This window comes from Pithys albifrons, chromosome 9 (assembly GCF_047495875.1).
Source record: "Pithys albifrons albifrons isolate INPA30051 chromosome 9, PitAlb_v1, whole genome shotgun sequence".
Classification (NCBI taxonomy): Eukaryota; Metazoa; Chordata; class Aves; order Passeriformes; family Thamnophilidae; genus Pithys; species Pithys albifrons.
This window is the reverse complement of record NC_092466.1, coordinates 14,027,064-14,045,447: the sequence shown is the minus strand read 5'-3', so window position 1 is coordinate 14,045,447 and position 18,384 is coordinate 14,027,064. Positions and strand designations below refer to the sequence as shown.

Sequence of the window (18,384 nt, the reverse complement as noted above, 5' to 3'; positions counted from 1 at the left end):
CCATGGACAGCACTGTGCAGAACTGGGAATGCTGGTGAGCCATGGACAGCACTGGTCAGAAGTGGAAATGCTGATAAGCCATGGACAGCACTGGAAATGCTGGTAAGCCATGGACAGCACTGTGCAGAACTGGGAATGCTGGTAAGCCATGGACAGCAGTGGTTGGTGCAGGGAATGTCGAGAAGCCCTGAGCATCCCTGATTGCCAGCCCTGGGCAGTGATGGGCAGCCACGGGCAGCCTTCAGGGAACACTAGTCAGTCCCTGGGCAGTGCAGGGGAAGCACTGGTCAGTGTTGAGAAACTCTGGTCGGCGCTGGTCAGCCTTGGTCAGTGCTAGTCCGTGTTGGGCAGCCCTGGGCAGCCTGGGGGTGTCCGTGCCCTCGGTGATGTCCCAGGCTGAGGTGTCCTGGGAGAGCCCCTTGGGAACGGGAGTCCCTCCCAGAACTGACCCGGCCCACCGCGGACCCTTTGCCTTCCCGACGTTTCTGGCCCGCGGCGCTCGCCGTAGCGACTGCGGGGGCGGGCGGGGCGGAGCAAGATGGCGGCGGGGGGCGCGGCGGACGCTCAGGCGCGGTTCGGGCACTCGGTGAAGGGGCTCCTGACAGAGAAGGTGACGAGCTGCGGCACCGACGTGATCGCCCTCACCAAACAGGTGCTGAAGGGCTCCCGCAGCGCCGAGGTGAGCGGCGGGCGCCGGTGAGCGAGTGGCTACAGGGCCCTGGCGAGCCCCGGAGGTGCGGAGCGGGGCGCCGGGAACGGGCGGCACGCGGGGCATGCTGGGAGCTGTAGTCCGAGGCGGGGACACATCCCCGTGTGCGGCGGGGACCGGGATGCGGGCAGGGCTGGGCAGGGTGACAGGCGGGAGCGGTGCCCCAGGCGCTCGCTGTGGGTGTGTTCTCAGGGCACCGCGGTGCTCCCCGCTCGGTGTCCCCCCAAATGTCACCGTGCCAGCCGCCACAGGCGCCTTGGGAAGCGCAAAGCTGCAGCCTCACAGCTTGGTTTGTGCATTTGTCTTTCAGCTCCTGGGTCAAGCTGCGAGAAACATGGTGATGCAAGAAGATGCCATCCTGCACTCGGAAGATGTAAGCTGTGTTCTTCTGCTAGAGCAACGGTGATTCCAGGGACAGGAGCAGTGGAGGGTGAAAAGAACAGTTTGCAGACGTGCTCCCAGAGCCCTGAAGTGAAATACCCGAGTTCAGGCAGTGTGGCTGGTGACCAGAATAATGTAGTGCTTCTTCAAACCCATGTGTGCCACTGTCCCCCAGCGTCCTACAGCCTGGCCAGCCCTCAAGCTGTGCCCTCTGATGGAACGCCTGAGGGACTGTGGACTGAAACAGAGCACTTGTGTCTGTGCCTGTTGTTGGGAAAGAAGAGGAAAGTGTCTCTGCTGACAGATACCAGTGGGGGTGTTTTGTAGGCAGTGCAGTGATACAGTGATGGCTGTGCTGGAGGAACTCCCTGGGGCATTGGGCCAGTTTGCCCTGTGGTTCTGCAGACATTCATTCTTTGTTTTGTTCTCCACAGAGTTTAAGAAAAATGGCCATAATAACCACTCATCTACAGTACCAGTAAGTAGGGGACACCATGTTCTCTCTCAGGGGTTGAGAGTATCCCTCAGTCCTTTTCCGTTCTCCTTAAAGACTTTGCATGAAGTGCACTCAGACTGATTCCCCTTTTCCACTTCTTCAAGGCTGAGCAGACCCTGGCACTGGTATTTCCCAGCTCTCTTCAGCTCCACTGGGTTTCGGAGTGAGAGCTGAGATTTGTGCCATGCACTCTGTCTCCTGTGACTGTCTGTGACACATGTGGGGCTGAGGGGAAGAAGCCACTGCCACTGCTGTCCCTCAGGACTTAATCCAGAAACAGGATTTTTGTGTGTCTTCTGAGCTCTTGTTCAAGTACTTTTTCTTTGACATAACATCGTGACTGAGATTTTGTTTTCTAATGCTCTTCTTGTCTTTTCCTTTACTCAACTAGGCAAGAAGCAATTCAGAAAAAGTGAGTATCACTCTGGGGGACATGTGTGGGTGTGAAAAGGGAAAAGTGATGGAGTAGGATGGGAGAAAGCAGCATGGAAGTGTGTTTGCATCTTCCTTTGAAGCAGATGCTGGCCTAGCAAGATAGCATTTCAGTATTGTGAAGAGATAGGAATTTGAGAGAAGAGGTGGGAGTTATACCAAAACTTCCTTTTGTTTCACTGACATAATAGAGCCTGGGAAGTTGCTTGTGATGGGAGATGAGGGTGGTGTGGAGCAGAGCTGTGTAGAGCAGGGTGCACAAAGTGAGGTTTGCCTTGTGGGGACACGGAGGTGCGTTGGGGAGCCCCAGGATTTCTCTTTGTAGTGTCAGCACTTGAGCTGCTCTGGTCCTTTGGGCACAGGCAGCACAGCACAGTCTGGGGAGCAGATCTCACTCTGCATCTCCTCTTGGTCCCCAGTGTTGAGCGGTCATCAAACCTTCAGGACCAGCTGAGTCATTTGCTGAAGTGAAAGGGAGCCAAAGGCACAAGGACATCTCGACTGATGCTGAGGGAAGCAAAGAATCCTCTCCCCTCCAGCCTCTGGGGTTCAGAACTATGTCTGGATCATGCTGGATGTCAGCTGGGATATGTGCAGAGTCTGTGTTTCTGGGCACGTGGCTCCCTCTCATGTGCCTCCATTCACACCTCTGCTCTGGAATGCTCCCCTGTGCCCAGCTGAAACTAACTCACCTGAAACTTTGCTCCCCCCAGCAATTCCTGTTTCTGCTTACTCTCGTGTAGCATGAGCTGCTCAGCCCACACCAGCAATCCTGGCAAGAAATGCATGGAGTTGAGCTGTGGGGTTTAAAGGCAGGCGCCTGCAGTTTGCCACTGGTCTGTATTTAGCCACAGAGGTGGCACACAGTGCAGTTTATTTAGGGCACATTAATTACTGGGAACTGCAAGTGCCTGGGTGGGTGAGAGGTGCTTCAGAGTAGGCTGAGGTGCCAGTGCCAGTGTCAGTCCCAGTCCTAGCCCAGAATTTCTGAAACCAGGAATCTGGGCACACACCTCTGCCAGTGATCTCTCTGGACGTTGTTTGGCCAGCATCCTGCTCGGAGGTTATCTTATTTTCCAGTCTGCCAGAGTTTGGAACATCAACCCCTTGCCAGCCCATCTGCGCTGCATTCAGCCTTCAACTGCATTCCTTTTCCTGGGCTGCTGCTCCAGCTTTTGATGAAGCAGCCTTGGCTGTGGTGTGTGTTTGTATCTGGTTGGGAAGTGTCCAAAGGCCTGGCTGGGAAGCAGGAGAGCATCACGAGCTGGGGTGCTCAGTTCTGCGCTGCTCTGTGGAAGATTAGTGACCTGTTCACATCCTAGGGAGTGACACCAGGCCCAGACTATAAATACAGTGTCTTGTTTTTGATATGTCACTTATCTGGAGCACTTGGAGTGCAGGGGAAGCACTTGTTTCCCTGAGTGTGCTTTTCACCAGCTGATAGGAGCAGTCAGGCTGAGAGTGGGCACTGGCCTGCCACATTCCTGTTGGAGCACTGCTGGGGTTTGCCTCCTGCGCTGCAGAGCCTTCTCCTGGGCTGGATTTCACCATCCCTGCCAGGACCACTGCCTGTATGGGTTTCACATGATGGCACCACAGCTTCTGCATCCCCATGAAGATGCCATTGCTAGCCCAGGTGTCATGGTGGGTATTTTTGCCATAGGTGAGGTCCTGATCTCTACCTTTGCAATGGGAATGAGGATTTTCCCTGAGCTGCTGGAGAACCTGCTACTCTTGCTGGGAATAAAAGCTGTCCTGAACACCACCAAACCACAGTGGAGTGTGTGCTGGATGCCATTGCTTGTGGTCTCTGTGCAGTGAAGAGACTGTTTGGGGTGGTGGGTCTCTGCCCCGCAGTCTCCCCCACTGTGCTTGAGCTCAGGGGTCTTCACAGAGGCAGTGAGTCCTTGTTGTAGGTGGCTTATGCCCTCCAAGGTCCTGTGCTCTGCGGAGGCTGGAGCAGCCCTGTGGCATTAATCTTGGGTATCCCTTTATTTGGGGTGAGCAGGGACAGGACTGCCCCGTGGAGGTGCAGAGCTCCTGGGGAGCAGGCAGAGGGTGGGTTTTGGGGGTGTGGGTGCAGGTGCAAACTGAGTGATGGGACTGTGCCCACCGTGGGGGTGGGACCAGCTCCCCTCGCCCTGCCTGTGTCGCTGCAGAGCTGTGTGCCTGGGGTCTAAAGCGGGCAGGAGCTGGTGCTGGGATGGAAGCCAGGCCTGGGGCGGCATGGGATGCCGGGGCGGTGCAGGGTGTCTGGGCGGAGCGTGGCTCAGCCTGGGCAGAGTCCGGCCGAGGCGCTGCAGCTGGAGGCAGCACGGCAGCTGGAAGCAGCGTGGCAGCTGGAGGCAGTATGGCAGCCTGGGGTCTCTGCTGCCGGTGCTGGGCTGCAGGGCTCTCTGCAAAGCAGGGCGGGGGTGGAGGTTACCTTTCAGGGGTGTTTTGGTGGCTCATCTCTCCAGGACAGCTGGGATAGTGTGTTTTTTGGGGGGAGGGGGAAATATTATCAGGTGCCCCTAGGAGTGTCCTACTAGACTACAGGTTTTGGGGCATTTCTTTAGGTTCTGCTGAGGGAGAGGAAAAAGTGCTCCAGTATCTGGGGAAGGAGGGGGGTTCAGAGCCTTGAGGAGGGCCTGGTGTGGTGCCCATCTCTATGGTGTTAGGCAGCAGCCTCACAGTCCCGTTCCCATTGCAGTGACAACTCTCTGCAGAGAGCAGATCCACCAGGAGGTGCAGGTGAGGGGCTCGACTGGAGCTGGTGGGGATCCAGGCCTGGGCTGTGCTGGGGTTCCAGCTGCCATCAGAGGATAATGCTTGTTTCAGGGCCCAGAGGGAAATGTCAGGTGCAGTCAGCAGCTTTGCTCCTATTGCCCGCAGGCATGGGGGGACTGTGCAACTCAATGGTTCCCTGCCCTTGTTCCCCACACCTTCCTTGTCCAGGGAAATGGTGGCTGCAGCCTGCAAAGTTACTGCAAATGGGAATTCCCTCCTGCACAAACACATCTGCTTGTGTGAGCAAGGGGAGCTGGGGAAGATGGGGCAAGGGAGTGCATGATGTTAGTCTAGTTTTCAGCTGGGTGGAAATGAGAATGCCGGTGCTGGAGGACATTGGGGCATGTACAGGCTGAGCACAGGCACAGCCCCCATGTTTTACAGCAGTTCCCAGAGCACAACTTGCCATAGTTTAGTGGTCTGTCCTTCCCATCTCAGGATTACTACGGCAACGAGCTGCAGAAGTCAGAAGACCTCAAAACCAATGCGTGTGTTACTTTGGCCAGGCCCCTTCCCAAGGTGTTGAGAGATGCTTTGGAACGTGTCCATGAGGAGGTGGTGGCCAGGTAAACCCTGGAATCTCTGCTGCTGCTGTGTCCCCACGGGCTGCAGCCCCCTGGACAGCCATGCCATGGGGGCATCTCTGCCCAGCTCAGCTCAGCATCCACCCAGGTACTACGGCTGCGGGCTGGTGATCCCTGAGTGCCTGTCGTCGTGCCGGATCCTGGACCTGGGCAGCGGCAGTGGCAGAGACTGCTACCTGCTGAGCCAGCTGGTTGGGGAGCAGGGCCATGTCACTGGGATAGATATGACCAAGGGCCAGGTACAGTGCAGAGCTGGGGCTTCCCTTCATCCTCCCAGCTGCTCCCCACCATCATTCTCTTTCTCCTGCCAGGTTGAGGTGGCAAAGAAGCACATTGGCTACCACATGGATAAGTTTGGCTACCAAAAGCCAAATGTGGAGTTCCTCCATGGCTACATGGAGAAGCTGGGTGATGCTGGGCTGGCTGACGAGAGCTATGATATTGTCATGTAGGTACCATGCAGGGCACTGTCACCCTCAGTCCTGCTGCTCCCTGGGGCTATGGGCTGCAGTCTGGGTCCACATCCCACTGAGTCACCTGCTTCAGAAGCACATGTTAGGAAAAGGGAAATCCCAAGGCAGAGTCTGGCCTAGAGTCTTATAATATAGACTGTTCATGGTCAAATCAGTGCTTCAAAACCCTGCATGAAGCAATGGGTCACACAGCAGCTGGTGGATGTGCAGCAGCCGGTGGTGCAAGAGGGTGCAAACAAGATTCAGTCTCCTCTTTCCCAGCTCGAACTGCGTGATCAACCTGGCCCCTGACAAGAAAGCTGTGCTGCAGGAGGCCTTTCGTGTGCTGAAGGTGATGCTGAGCCTGTGCCTGTGGCAGCAGAACAGGCTTAGGGTGACCCTGCTGTTGGGGTGCCACTGGGAAGCACCAAATGTGATGCTGCAAGTTGGGGATGTAGGATGGGCCCGCAGGAGGGCACCTCTGCAGAGAGTCCCAAGCAGGGTAGCATTAGGGAGTTCCCAGTTTTCCCCACCCCTTTTGTCCTTTTGCTTCTTGAGGTCTCCCTTGACTCCTTGCTGCTTTCCAGCCCGGGGGAGAGATGTACTTCAGTGACGTCTATGCCAGCCAGCACCTGAGCGAGACCATCCGGAAGCACAGGGTGCTGTGGGGTGCGTAGGGCTCTGGGATGGAGGTGACATGGGATGGGGGACTGCACCTCTGCCTCCTTCACCCATGTTGGTGGTCTCATGCCAGGGGAGTGCCTGGCAGGAGCCTTGTACTGGAAATACCTGTACAGCATCGCTGAGGAGGTGGGATTCAGTCCCCCATGCCTAGTCACTGCCAGCCCCATCACCATCGGCAACAAGGAGCTGGAGGGCATCATTGGTGAGGGTCCAACCAGACTCTACAGGATCTCAGCCTGGGTGTTCAGTGCCCAGCCTGACAAACCTCTCCTTTGCAGGCGACTGCCGCTTTGTTTCTGCAACTTTCCGCCTGTTCAAGGTGCCAGGTGGCAGCCAGGCTGGACCAGGACAAGTCATCTACAATGGTGGGATCGTGGGGCACGAGCGAGAGCTGGTGTTTGATGCCAACTTCACCTTCAAGGTGTGGGGAAGTGCACTGGGGCTCCTCAGGATTCCAAGCGGTCCTGGTCTGTAGGGATGGGTAAAAGCTGATGAAGCAGTGCTACTCAGCAGTGTTGATTCGGGGGACAAGCTTTGGTAGAAGGGGTAATGAGTGGGACCAGAGGGCCTGTATAAACCCAGGGGATTACAAATGGGCAGGAAAGGGATGCAGATCCATGCATTGCATTGTGGTAAATGTAGAAGCCAGATATCCATGATGGCTTCCCAAGAGGGTTGGAAGCCAGCTGCTTGGTTGTTGTGGGTGTTTCCAGGTTTTGGGCCAAGATGCTTTCACTCCTCCCATCATCTGACCAGGTGGCCGGGGTCCCATGGGACATATCCTGGACCCCAGCCCTGCAACCATTCCTCTGTCCCCAGGAAGGAGAGGTGGTGCATGTGGATGCTGAGATGGCTGCGATCTTGCGGAGCTCCAGATTTGCAGAGGAGTTCCTGATCCAAGCTGACAGGGCCAGCTGTTGCAAGGGGTTGAAGGTTGGTAGGAGGCAGCTCTGTGGCTGGGTTCAGGGATATGGACCTGGGTGTCCCGTGCCAACAGAGTTGCCCTGGGGGTATCAGAGGGACTATGGCATGATACCGAGACACCCAAGTCCTTCTGGGCCAGGCAGGAGCCCACGGGGCACTGAGGTTGGAGCCTGGTGCTGAGTGTGGACAAACTGTACCCCAGCCCACGTCAGAGCCCTCACCAGGTGTGAGAACCCCTTGTCCCCCTGCAACATGTCCATGGGGACTAGCGAGGCTGACAGCTGGACTTTTCTGAGGTCTCCCAAGGGCAGACATTCTTCCCCTGATGGGAATGGCTGTGTACAGCCTGCCCCAGGGAGGTGATGGCCCATCCCTGCAGCTCCTTCCTGCTCATTGCTCTCCCAGCTGCTGATGGGAGAGCAGATTGGCCCTGTCTGCCAACCCTGACCCTGCAGCACAGAGCACTCTATCTGCTGCAAACCTCTCTCTTCTCCTTGGTGGTCCCTCCAGCCTGTACATGGGCCAGAAGAAGCAAGGGAGATAATGCCCTGCAGCTGCGTATCCCTGAAACACAGCCTTGTACTTGGGGAGGGCTGTTCTTGGGTCTCTATCCAAGCAGGAGGCATTTCTCAGATAAAAGCAGAGCCAAAGTCCCCGAGAAGCTCTTGCATTCCTCCTTGTAGCAGGGAAAAGCAGCTGGAGTGACCCAGGAGCTCTGCCCCATGTTAGCTTAGGAGAGTCTGCTTGGGTTGCAGGGTCTGAACCAGGGTGAAATGCCACTCTTAGAGTGCCTCTTGCTTCCCTCTGACCTGATCCTGCTCTGGGTTTTTCTCTTCCCATCAGGAGAAGATCTGCAATCCCTTCCAGCTGTTGGAGCAGTTGGCAGCCCCAGGTCCTGCCTGCTGTCCTGGTGGCACCTGTGGTCCCCCAGGATGCTGCTGAGTGCAAGTGGTGTCCACACACCAGCAGATGCCAGCGAGGCAGGAGGATGTGGCCTCAGCGGCGTGTCTTCCACCAGAGAGCAAATAAATGTCTGAGGTCAAAGGCTGTGTGCTCATGGCTGGGGCCACAAGGCCTGTGGGGTGCTGTGCTTCCCTGTCAGGGCTGGTGGGGCAGGTTGTGCCTGGATGTAGTGAGGACAGGCAGCTGTCCTCTGTGTCCCCTTGCTATGGGGCTGGCAGTGGGTGCATGACTTCGGCACACAGGCAGGAACAGTCTCTGTGGGAAAGGTGTGTGGGTCCCCGTGCATGGGATGGCAGGTCTGGTGTGTGCTTGGCAGCAGCTCTTAGCTGGGCCTGCGAGCACCATGGAGCTGTTTGCAGAGGGCAGCTTGGCAGAGTGGGGGGTCAGAGGAGGCCTCACAGGATCTGATCCTGCAGTGTAACCCCTCTGTGTCAGCCTGGCTCCAGGCTGAGCTCTTGGGGAGCCTGCAGCTGAAATATGTTTCTGAGAAGCAAAAGGCACAGCAGTAAGCAGCCCAGTTCCTCTTCCCTTCTTTTGATCTCCCCATGCTAACCCTCCACATGCAGGGAGCTGCAAGCATCTATCAGGCAGAGTCCATGCCCACTGCTGGTGGAGTGAGAGCATCTCCCCAGGGTGGTGGGCAAGAAGGGTTGGGGAGCTCTTGGGGGCTCTGCTAGTCCTGCTTTTCCACGGAGAACTCAGCGTGGCACAGAGGGTGCAGAGGGATGTCCCCTGTATTTCCATTAAGGACGGGAGTGCCCGAGGCACAGCTCCCCATGTTTTGTCTCCCTTACAGCCCTACAGCCCGTTCCAGGAGGATGGAATGGCTCTCTCCCTTTCTGTGCAGCGCCGCTGAGGTTTCTGTTTTCCCCCGGACTCCATCTAGCGGGAAAGCCTCAAGATGCCTGCAGGCATCGCACCTGTGGAGTTTTGCGGGGAAACATGGCGGTTCTGCAAAAGCAGAACTGCCCCTGGCCCCATCCCATAGAGGCCAAAGAGCAAGGGCTTCGAGGCCACGGTGGGAGGTGAAGGGCTGCACTCCTGCTGCCCAGCATGAATCCTGCATGCCCTGGCTTGCAGAGGCTGTTTTGGAAAGGCTGGGGCTGTTGAACTGCCCTTAGGTGAGCAGCTTTGCTTGGAAATGAGGGATCATTTCCGCCCCTTCTCTCACACTGATTTTCCATGAGGGACTAAATTTCCCCTCTATGCCATTTAAATATCATCTTGCTGTGGCATAGGGGAAGGTAGAAGGCAAACAATAAAATTTGAGTTAAAAAATAAACATGGGTCAGTGCCAACAGTACTCTGCAGTAGCAGTAGAGGTGGCTGAGGAGCATCCAGATATTCAGGAGGCATTTCCAGAACACCTGAAATGAAAAGCGTGAGTGGTCAGGTAATACCTGACTGTCACACAGTGATGGTAAGTCCAGAAACAAGAGTATCAGCCCAGAGTGCTTGACCTGGCCAGAAAAACTGGGCAGCAGTGAAGTAATATTTTAGAAATTAAATGTATAAACAATGCTTCTAACTATGGTTTCCTGGAAAATTGTCTTGCCAGCCTGTCCTTTTGGCTTTGGACTGACTAGTCTAGGACCTAACCTATTGGGTGTACCGAAACTCATAACTTGTTAGATTTAAAGCTATGCCATGATTAAAAAAGATTCTTTGGTGTCATCTGGATCATCTGGGCATGTATTAGCAGGCTTCGGGTTAGGGGTCCCTCACAGACAAGCCTTGGGGGTGGCTGTGACCCAGTAGGCAAGAGAAGCTCTGAAATTGTGTGGAATGACCTCACTGAAGGGACCTTGGGAAGGACCTGCTGAAAATACCATCAAGAGACTGTTTAATGCCCCCCTGCATAGCCCTCTTCCTCCATCTCTTACAAAGACTTCCCCTAAGTCTCCAAACAGCTCATCCTGGGAGGTTTGCAGCAATTAACTTCTGCCATCAAAGACAGCCTTCCCAGTGGGAATGGAAGAGCAGCTGGGGCAGGGGGTCCTACCTGAAAGCCCCTTCATTAAAAAGACATGAGTCCGTGCTGTGCCCTTTCAACTTGCCTGGGAAGAGATGCGCCCCCAGTGAAGTCCTCCCTCTTGTGTGCATATCGAAAAAGGCCACAGCTTAAATGCCACTGCATTTGCAGAGCGCTATTTTGTTTCCAAATTCTCAGCATGTCTGGGAGAAAGCAGCTAAGAGGACTTGGCTTTGATCTGGAGCATGAGGGCAGGGATCCTCACCAGACTGTGGATTTGGGGGTGTCCTGTTTGCCTGGCTTTGCTCATGCTTGTGCAGCCTTGGGGATTTCAGCCCCCAAACCATGAAAAGAGGAGGTCCTGCAGCCTCATTCTGCGTGAGAAACCAAAAAAACAATCTGTCCAATGCCCTGTTCTGGGTGTTTCAGCGATTTGAGAGGTGCCCCAAATCCTCCTCTCCCGGCGTGAGCTCTGCAGCATTGGTGTCCTTCTGCGGCAGGGCAGGGCAAGTGCTGTGAGGGCAGCAGGCAAAGGTTGTGATGCTCTGATACACCCCGAGGGGAAAGGGAAGGGATCCCTGGGTTCCTGTTCACTGTGTTAAGTAGGGAGTCACTGGGGCTCAGTGACACCTGTCAGTTCCCTGGGGGAGCAGACCTGCAGAACTCCCTCGGGATGAGCTCAGTGAGATTTGGGACCAGGAAAGGTTCGTGGCCATGGTCCCAGAGCATCGTGCTCTACTCCCTGTCCTGTGCAATCCTTTGCTCTTCTATTTTTCAAACACTTAAACGAAAGGGAGGGTGTTTTACCTTTTCTAAAGGTTCTCAATCACCACAGCCATACCGGCTGCTCCCACCGCTGTTCGTCTCTGGCTGGCAGAGATGCTGAGCTGTGTCCCTGCGTTTCGTATCCTTCATAACTGGTGGACATGGAGCGATGGCTGTGCCTGGCATGTCTGGTGTCCCAGCTGGGACTGCTGTGCAGCAGCCGAGGCCTTGGGAACGGCCGTGCTCTCAGGGCAGTGGGACAGGACCACACATAATTGACAGGTGTTTTCTTGAGTGGGGTCTGTCGGCGCCCCGTGAGTCCCTGCCCTCAGGATGCGGCTGGAGGGGCTTCGGACATGCCCCTGGGGGCCGCTCAGGCCGAGCTTCGGTGCGGGGCGGCCGAGCACCGGGGAAGGGAGGGAGGAGCGAGGCTTGACTGCAATACTTGGTGGTTAACTCCGCTCTCAGGCGCGACACAACGGAGGCGATGCCGGGGGGCCCGGCGGGGCGGAGAGGGACGGCTCGATCCCTGATCGTCGCACGGCACCGCACCGGTGGGGGCCGACCGGGAAACGGGCTCGGCCAAGGGGGCTGCCCCTCGGCGCCCCGCAGATCCTGCCGGAGGGTACCGGGGCGAGTGAGCCCCGTCGGGCCGGGGCGCAGCGGGGCCGCCAGGGGGCGCTGAGCGACCGCGGACCGGCGCGGCGGAGGAACGCAGGGCGGCGCTCGGGATCGCCGAGGCGGCGAGCGGCGCGGCGGGTCCGTGGGGCGGGCGGGGACGGCGAGGGGAGCGGCAGGTCCGTGGGAGCGGCGGGGGCCGTGGGAGAGGCAGGAGCAGCGGGAGCGGCGGGGGCGGCAGGAGCGCGTCCTGCGGGCTCGTTCGGCCGCCCCGTCCCGCCGAGCGCCGCGCGCGCCGCCGCACCGCGCCCCGATTGGTCGCGCCCCCTCCCGAGGCTCCGCCCCCTTCTGCCCCGGGCACCGTCGCCATTGGCCGCGGCAGCGCGCCCGGCCCCGCCCCCCCGCGCGCGGCGTACACACCGGAGTCACGCGCCGCCGGGGCCGGGGCGGGGGCGGCGCGCGGCGGGGGCGGGGCTGGGCGGGGCCGGGCGCGGCGGCGCGCGCTGGTTGGCGGCGCGCGGCGGAGGCTCCGCCCCCTCGCGGCGGGCGGGGCGCGCGCGGGTAGAGGCGGCGCTCGCGGCCCGGCCCCGCCACTTGCCGCCCGTCGGGTCTCGCGGGCAGCACAGCGCGCGCCGCGCCCGCCGCCGCCGCCGCCGGGAGGGCCGGGCACGCCGCAGGCGCCGCGCTGCGATGCGGGGCCGCGGCGGGGCCGAGCCCTGACCAAAGATGGCCGCGCTGCCCGGTGGGAACATGGCGGGGGGCGGCCGGGGGGCGCGGGTGCTGCTGCTGCTTCTACTGCTCGGCGGTTGCCTGGGCTGGCGGACCCCGGCCGCTGCCGCCGTCGCCGCGCCGCCCGCCACCGTCGTGCCCTCGCCGGCGGCGGAGGAAACGGTGATCATCGGCCTGCGGCTGGAGGATACGGACGACGTCTCCTTCATGGAGGGGGGCGCGCTGCGGGTGAGCGAGCGGACGCGGGTGAAGCTGCGGGTCTACGGGCAGAACATCAACAACGAGACGTGGTCGCGCATCGCCTTCACGGAGGAGGAGCGGCGGCGGAGCGGGCGGGCGGCGGCGGGGCCGGCGGGACGCGGCGATGGCGGGGCCGGCGTGGCGGCGAGCGGCGGAGGGGCCCCGCAGCGCTGCGGCATCCGCACCTCGGACATCATCATCCGGCCGTACATCGTGCTGAACCGCCGCACCTCGGGCATCATCGAGATCGAGATCAAGCCCCTGCGCAAGACGGAGAAGAGCAAGTCCTACTATCTGTGCACCTCCGTCTCGGCCCCCGCCGCCGCCGCCCTGGGGCCCGGGGCTCCCGGAGGGCTGCCAGGCGCCGAGGGGCCGGCGGGACCTCCGCCGTGGGGTGAGACCACCTGGATCTACCACGACGGTGAGGACACAAAGATGATCGTGGGCGAGGAGAAGAAGTTCCTGCTGCCCTTCTGGCTGCAGGTCATCTTCATCTCGCTCCTTCTGTGCCTCTCGGGCATGTTCAGTGGCCTCAACCTGGGCCTGATGGCCCTGGACCCCATGGAGCTGCGCATCGTGCAGAATTGTGGCACAGACAAAGAAAAGAACTATGCCAAGCGCATCGAACCTGTGCGGCGTCAGGGCAACTACCTGCTGTGCTCCCTCCTGCTGGGCAATGTCCTGGTCAACACTACACTTACCATCCTGCTGGACGACATTGCCGGCTCTGGGCTGGTGGCCGTGGTGGTCTCCACCATTGGTATCGTCATCTTCGGCGAGATCGTGCCGCAGGCGATTTGCTCTCGGCACGGCCTGGCCGTGGGCGCCAACACCATCTTCCTCACCAAGTTTTTCATGATGATGACCTTCCCGGCCTCCTACCCCGTCAGCAAGTTGCTGGACTGTGTCCTGGGCCAGGAGATCGGCACGGTCTATAACCGTGAGAAGTTGTTGGAGATGCTGCGGGTCACCGACCCTTATAATGATCTAGTCAAAGAGGAGCTCAACATTATCCAAGGGGCCCTGGAACTGCGCACTAAAACTGTGGAGGATGTGATGACTCCCCTCCGAGACTGCTTTATGGTCGCTGTCGAGGCTGTGCTCGATTTCAGCACTATGTCTGAGATCATGGAGAGTGGTTACACCCGTATCCCCGTGTTTGAGGGTGACCGCTCCAACATCGTGGACTTGCTCTTTGTTAAGGACTTGGCTTTTGTAGACCCTGATGACTGCAGTCCGCTCAAGACCATCACCCGCTACTACAACCATCCTCTGCACTTTGTCTTCAATGACACTAAGCTCGATGCCATGCTGGAGGAGTTTAAGAAAGGTGGGCTCATGCATGTGGTGGGGGTGTGGTGGGAAGGTGGTGCTTGATCGCTGTCAGCATCTGCCTTCTTGAAGCGAGAGAGCTCTGCCGAGGGGCCTCTGGGCTTCCCGCTTGTGCAGGGATGTGGGAAGGTGCATTCAGGACAGTAAGTGACTTGTATTGAGGGATCTGCCAGATCTGCTCCTTCCCTGGGCCACAAAGCTTACACCCGGCTGGTATGTACCCCTGGCCTCTTTTCCCCATTGGACTGGGATGTGTATGTGGGCATGGTGCCAACCAAGGTTGTTTTCTTTCTTGCTTTTTCCACTCATCTGTCTATTACAGTGGGAACCGCTGACGGGAATCCACGCCCGCTCCTTGGCTGTGTCTTCTCCGTGCTTTTTCAGCTGGCCTGCCGGGAGGAGCGGGTGGGCTGCTCAGGCTCCGTGCGCGACACGTGCTGAGATAAACAAGGCGTTTTAGCGCCATTCATGGGGCTCAGCCGGCAGACCTCGGCTCTCTGCTTGTGTTCCAGTTATTTTGATTGATACTTTGATCTTGTAGCTTATAAATAGCTTCAGAGTCTTAAAATGTATTTGAAAGCACCTGTTGGTGCTGCACTTCAGAGGTGCAGTGCTTTATCCCCCCGCTCCCCTCTGCCTCAGGGCCACAGGCTCAGCAGAGACCCTGTGTACCTCTTTGGTGTAGCTTGTCTGTTAGTGCATCACAACGGGACTGAGGCTTTCTGGGCTCCTCTTCACTGGAGGAGGTGTTGACTTGACAAATGCATCTTAATTCTTAGAAGCTCTTGTTAATGAGAAAGGAAAAAACATAATAATGCTCCATGGCCTGTGCAGGAAGGAGCTTTCAAAGTAGTGGTTAAGTGAAATTTCAAGCAGTTTGAATGTGTGGACTCCTGTGCTGGAAAACTGAAGGACATTTGAAGTGTCATCAAACTGTTCATACCTGGGGAGATCTGCTCAAAGTACCAGGAGCAACCCGGTCCCTGGGAGATGATTTGCCTGAGAGGGGAGACCTAAGGAGGTGTATCTGAGTTCACCTGTTATCAACTGCAAAAGTTATCTTAGTCGTTCTAGATAATAAGTTTAAATTACCATTTAAATTTTAGATGCTGTTTCTGTCCACATGCTGAGCTGTGGCAGCAGGGCATCTGATCTCCTTCGTGGTTAGCTCAGTTTAGGGGATTGGGAGGGTTACCTTGTCTTTATTTCATCTTCATGGATAGAAAGTGAACATACTCCTGCTTTTTACTGATTACTTCAGTAGTGGTTATCTTTTTCTTTCAGCCTCTGTGTGATGGTGAGGAAATCTAACTTGGTTTTGGAGCTGTTGAAGGAGAGATGTGGAAGAGCCTCCCTGGGCTGTGGTTTCTGCACTGCAGGATCTGCAGCTGGGATATAGGAAACTCAATGATGTCACTTAACTGTTGGGTGGTTAGGATGGATTTCACTGCATGTGCGGGCAAAGGGTGGTTCTTCCCCCACAGCCCCTGTTGTTCAGACTTCAGACAGCCCGATGGGTTCTTAACCTGTAGTGAGACTTGTGGTTTTTTCTAGTTGTTTGCATCAATGTGTCTGAAGAAATGAATGTTATGCTGATCGATTTATTCCCCCATCTGAAAAGATGGATTGCACTGCTCTGTGTTAGCATAGCAGTCCCTTTATTTATCAGCTGGGAGAACTGGGTGTGCATTTTAGTCCTGCAAGTGTGGCTAAGCCAAATATTCCTCCTAACAGTACCTGAAACTGGTGCTTAAAATAGGCTTCATAAAAATTCTGGGTGGCTTGGAAGGTGCAGACCAGAGATCATTTTCCCAGGTAGCCAAAGAGCTTCTCTTGCCTGTGCTAGGACAGATGCCAGTAGCACAAGTTCAGGATGACTTTCTAATGTGTGTGTGTTCCCTTCTGTGATTGCCGAGTCCTGGAATAGTCTCTGTAGCTGGGAATTAATTCAGGCTAGTTTGAGCATACTTGCATGTTTACTCGAGAATTGCTATGCTGGTTGGTCTGTGTGGGCAAGCCCTGTGTTAGGACTGGCTCTGTCCTAACTGGTTTCTCTTTAAAAAGTGCAGATATAGTGGAAATAAATGGCTTCCTTTGTGTCCTTTGAAATGAATGTAAATAACTGATAGCTCACTTGATCTGGCACAGCGCGGTGTCTTTTGCAAGAGCTCTTCCAACTTTCTTCTTCAGAGCAACCTTGCCAAATTCCCATGAGAATGTACAAATTAAGAGTGAGAATCAAGTTGCATGTTACTCTCTGGTAGGGTGTTGAAAATAAATAAGGTTGCAGTTTTTAATCCTTCCCTTCCCATCACACCGACCTCCGGCCACAGGCGGGTGCAGCTGGGGTAGTGCTTTGAGTTCAGTACTTTAATTGGTTTAAGGGAAGAGGATGAGATTGTATTCTTTGTTGTTTTTTTTTAAGAAGTTTGGTAATTAGCTGGGTAGGTGGCATTTCTGAAACTCATTTTTTGGGCAGAAGCAAAACGTTTGTAACCTAAATATGGAATAGAGGCTTACAAGGAAGAAATTAAAAGCAAACAATACAGGATATATATCCTTTTGCTGTTGGGGAATATGAGATGGGTAGTTCTGTACTTGTTTTGGTGCACAGACTGAACAGCTGGAGAATTTGTTCGGGGGCCTGTTGTTAATGTTCTTTGATCACAATTGCAAAATAGGTATCTGTTTCACTTTTATACAGCTAGGCAAGAAACTTAATTTCAAGAGAGAGCTGTAGCACATTCCCACTCCCTTGCTGTTCTAATCTCATAAACTGTGAATAAACGTGATTTCTGAAGGAGTCTGCAAACAAGCTTCTCTTCTAAAAATCACGATTTACTTATATATATATAAATAAATAGATAGATGGATACCTTTCCTAAGAAGTGCAACTTTCTATTCTAAGAACAGACCTTAAACCTCTACCAGTGCTGTCAAATCCACTTGCCTGCAAGTTGAGCAGACTGAGTACTTAACTTACTTGAATTCAATCATTCAAATGTAATGCAAGCAAGTGTAAGGGACTCTTTATACTGGGCTAAGAAATAACCTGCCTTACTTTGCTCACTGCAGAGGTATCTCATTTGAAATGGGTTCACTCTCAGTTAATCTGATGTCAGCCCTTGCTGTAAAAGGGGAGTAAGATGTTGCCTGTTCCAGGACTGATTTGTGTCCTGGCTTCTAATCTGCAGCGGGGAGTGAATGAGCCACAGTCATTTTTGGAAAGAAGCTAGTGAACCATTTCCACTGATCTCCTTTTTCTTGTTGACAAGTGTGTGGACTTGCTTCTCTCTTTTTTTTTAATTTATTTTATTCCTTTTTGACAGTTTCCCTAGGTCTCTGCTCAAATGCTCTCTGGCACTTGCTCTTGGTGTTTTTCACAGGCAGATCACTGCAGGTGTGATCTGAAATCCAAAGCATTCTATTTCTAGCTTCCTGCTGGAGCTACAAAAATTCAGCTTGAAAAGCCTTATGTTGTAGTACTGATATTTCAGGACTGGCCCACTTTCTGCAAGCCATTGTACAGCTGTGTCCTGTTGGCCTGGATGGCTTTGGAGGACAGCACTTTCTCAGTTGTAGTCCTCATTATCTGAGGACTTTGACTCATATATTTTGATCTTATTTATATCTGTCTCCACTGTTATTTTATCCTACAGATCAGAGCTAATAACCTGTTTCAAAAAAGTCACAATAACTGTATGCACCAGTTCTGAGCTCTTGTTTTCTGAATCACATGGCAGCCTTGAGAAAATTCCTAGATTCCTTATTAAAATCATTGCCAACTGCACCTTAAAATATTTTTCTTTCCTAAAAACATTGTCAGATTGAGGTTGATGATATTCTCTTCAGGCTCTGTTGGTCTTATATTTCTGTTTTTAATAGTGTGTATGTTTCGTTGCTATATTTAGTGTGGACATTGGAGAAAAATGTCAATTTCTTTTCTAGTTCCTCTTCCCCCTCCAAAAAACCCCAAACTCCAGCAGGTGAAACATAAACCTCCTACTTTTGTGGGTGCAGAGACTATCTCGACCTACTTGCTCCTCTCTTGGGCACAGAGATCCTCTTTTTGGAAGCAGGTAGGACACCAAGTAATTGGTATCCCAGGGATCCAAAGTTCTGCATTGCTATTGTTGGTCTGAGGATTTTTTCCTGTTATTGGGTCACTTGGTCTGATGGGTTTTTTTGTTAGTAGGTCATTTGTCTTTCAAGTGCAGCTTCAATACAGGTTTGTAGGTGGTTCCTTTCCTGGTTCCTTTCAAATTTTGTGAGTTCTCATCCTGCTGAATCTTAGTCCAGTCTTACCCTGAATAACTTTTATTTGGTAGGTCTGA

General features: G+C 55.0%; 3 protein-coding genes across 8 annotated transcripts in view; all 3 read left to right on the top strand.

Moving 5' to 3' along the window:
* Window positions 1–517: 517 nt before the first annotated feature.
* BORCS7 (BLOC-1 related complex subunit 7) lies at window positions 518–3,779 on the top strand. Its single transcript, XM_071563497.1, has 5 exons — window positions 518–679; window positions 1,020–1,082; window positions 1,525–1,568; window positions 1,978–1,998; window positions 2,438–3,779. Exons 1-5 carry the CDS (start codon window positions 539–541, stop codon window positions 2,487–2,489), a joined length of 321 nt encoding a protein of 106 aa, XP_071419598.1. The 5' UTR covers window positions 518–538; the 3' UTR covers window positions 2,490–3,779.
* A 455-nt stretch (window positions 3,780–4,234) lies between these two features.
* AS3MT (arsenite methyltransferase) lies at window positions 4,235–8,463 on the top strand. Of its 3 annotated transcripts, XM_071563655.1 has the most exons (11): window positions 4,309–4,366; window positions 4,711–4,751; window positions 5,226–5,353; window positions 5,460–5,610; window positions 5,683–5,819; window positions 6,106–6,175; window positions 6,411–6,492; window positions 6,578–6,709; window positions 6,786–6,928; window positions 7,327–7,440; window positions 8,275–8,463. In XM_071563655.1, coding segments are annotated over exons 1-11 (1,098 nt in total). In that variant the 5' UTR covers window positions 4,309–4,365; the 3' UTR covers window positions 8,374–8,463. The 3 variants fall into 3 exon arrangements, with proteins under 3 accessions (XP_071419758.1, XP_071419756.1, XP_071419757.1); XM_071563657.1 differs by lacking the exon at window positions 4,711–4,751 and having other exon boundaries at window positions 4,235–4,330; XM_071563656.1 differs by lacking the exons at window positions 4,309–4,366; window positions 4,711–4,751; window positions 5,226–5,353 and having other exon boundaries at window positions 5,395–5,610; window positions 6,091–6,175.
* A 3,895-nt stretch (window positions 8,464–12,358) lies between these two features.
* Window positions 12,359–18,384, top strand: part of CNNM2 (cyclin and CBS domain divalent metal cation transport mediator 2) — a 119,803-nt gene continuing 113,777 nt past the window's right edge. For all 4 annotated transcript variants that reach the window (XM_071563116.1, XM_071563115.1, XM_071563114.1 and 1 more), the window contains exon 1: window positions 12,359–14,048. In XM_071563116.1, coding sequence (XP_071419217.1) covers window positions 12,476–14,048 — 1,573 coding nt within the window. In that variant the 5' untranslated portion in view covers window positions 12,359–12,475. The remainder of the gene's footprint in view (window positions 14,049–18,384) is intronic.

Excerpts from the sequence above, each read along its gene's own strand:
- AS3MT (XM_071563657.1), top strand. The coding sequence starts at position 4,250 with ATGCCGGGGCGGTGCAGGGTGTCTGGGCGGAGCGTGGCTCAGCCTGGG. Across the intron at positions 5,820-6,105 it reads GAGAGCTATGATATTGTCAT|CTCGAACTGCGTGATCAACC; the intron begins GTAGGTACCATG and ends CCTCTTTCCCAG. Across the intron at positions 7,441-8,274 it reads GCTGTTGCAAGGGGTTGAAG|GAGAAGATCTGCAATCCCTT; the intron begins GTTGGTAGGAGG and ends TCTTCCCATCAG.
- BORCS7 (XM_071563497.1), top strand. The coding sequence starts at position 539 with ATGGCGGCGGGGGGCGCGGCGGACGCTCAGGCGCGGTTCGGGCACTCG. Across the intron at positions 680-1,019 it reads AGGGCTCCCGCAGCGCCGAG|CTCCTGGGTCAAGCTGCGAG; the intron begins GTGAGCGGCGGG and ends TTTGTCTTTCAG. Across the intron at positions 1,569-1,977 it reads ACCACTCATCTACAGTACCA|GCAAGAAGCAATTCAGAAAA; the intron begins GTAAGTAGGGGA and ends TTACTCAACTAG.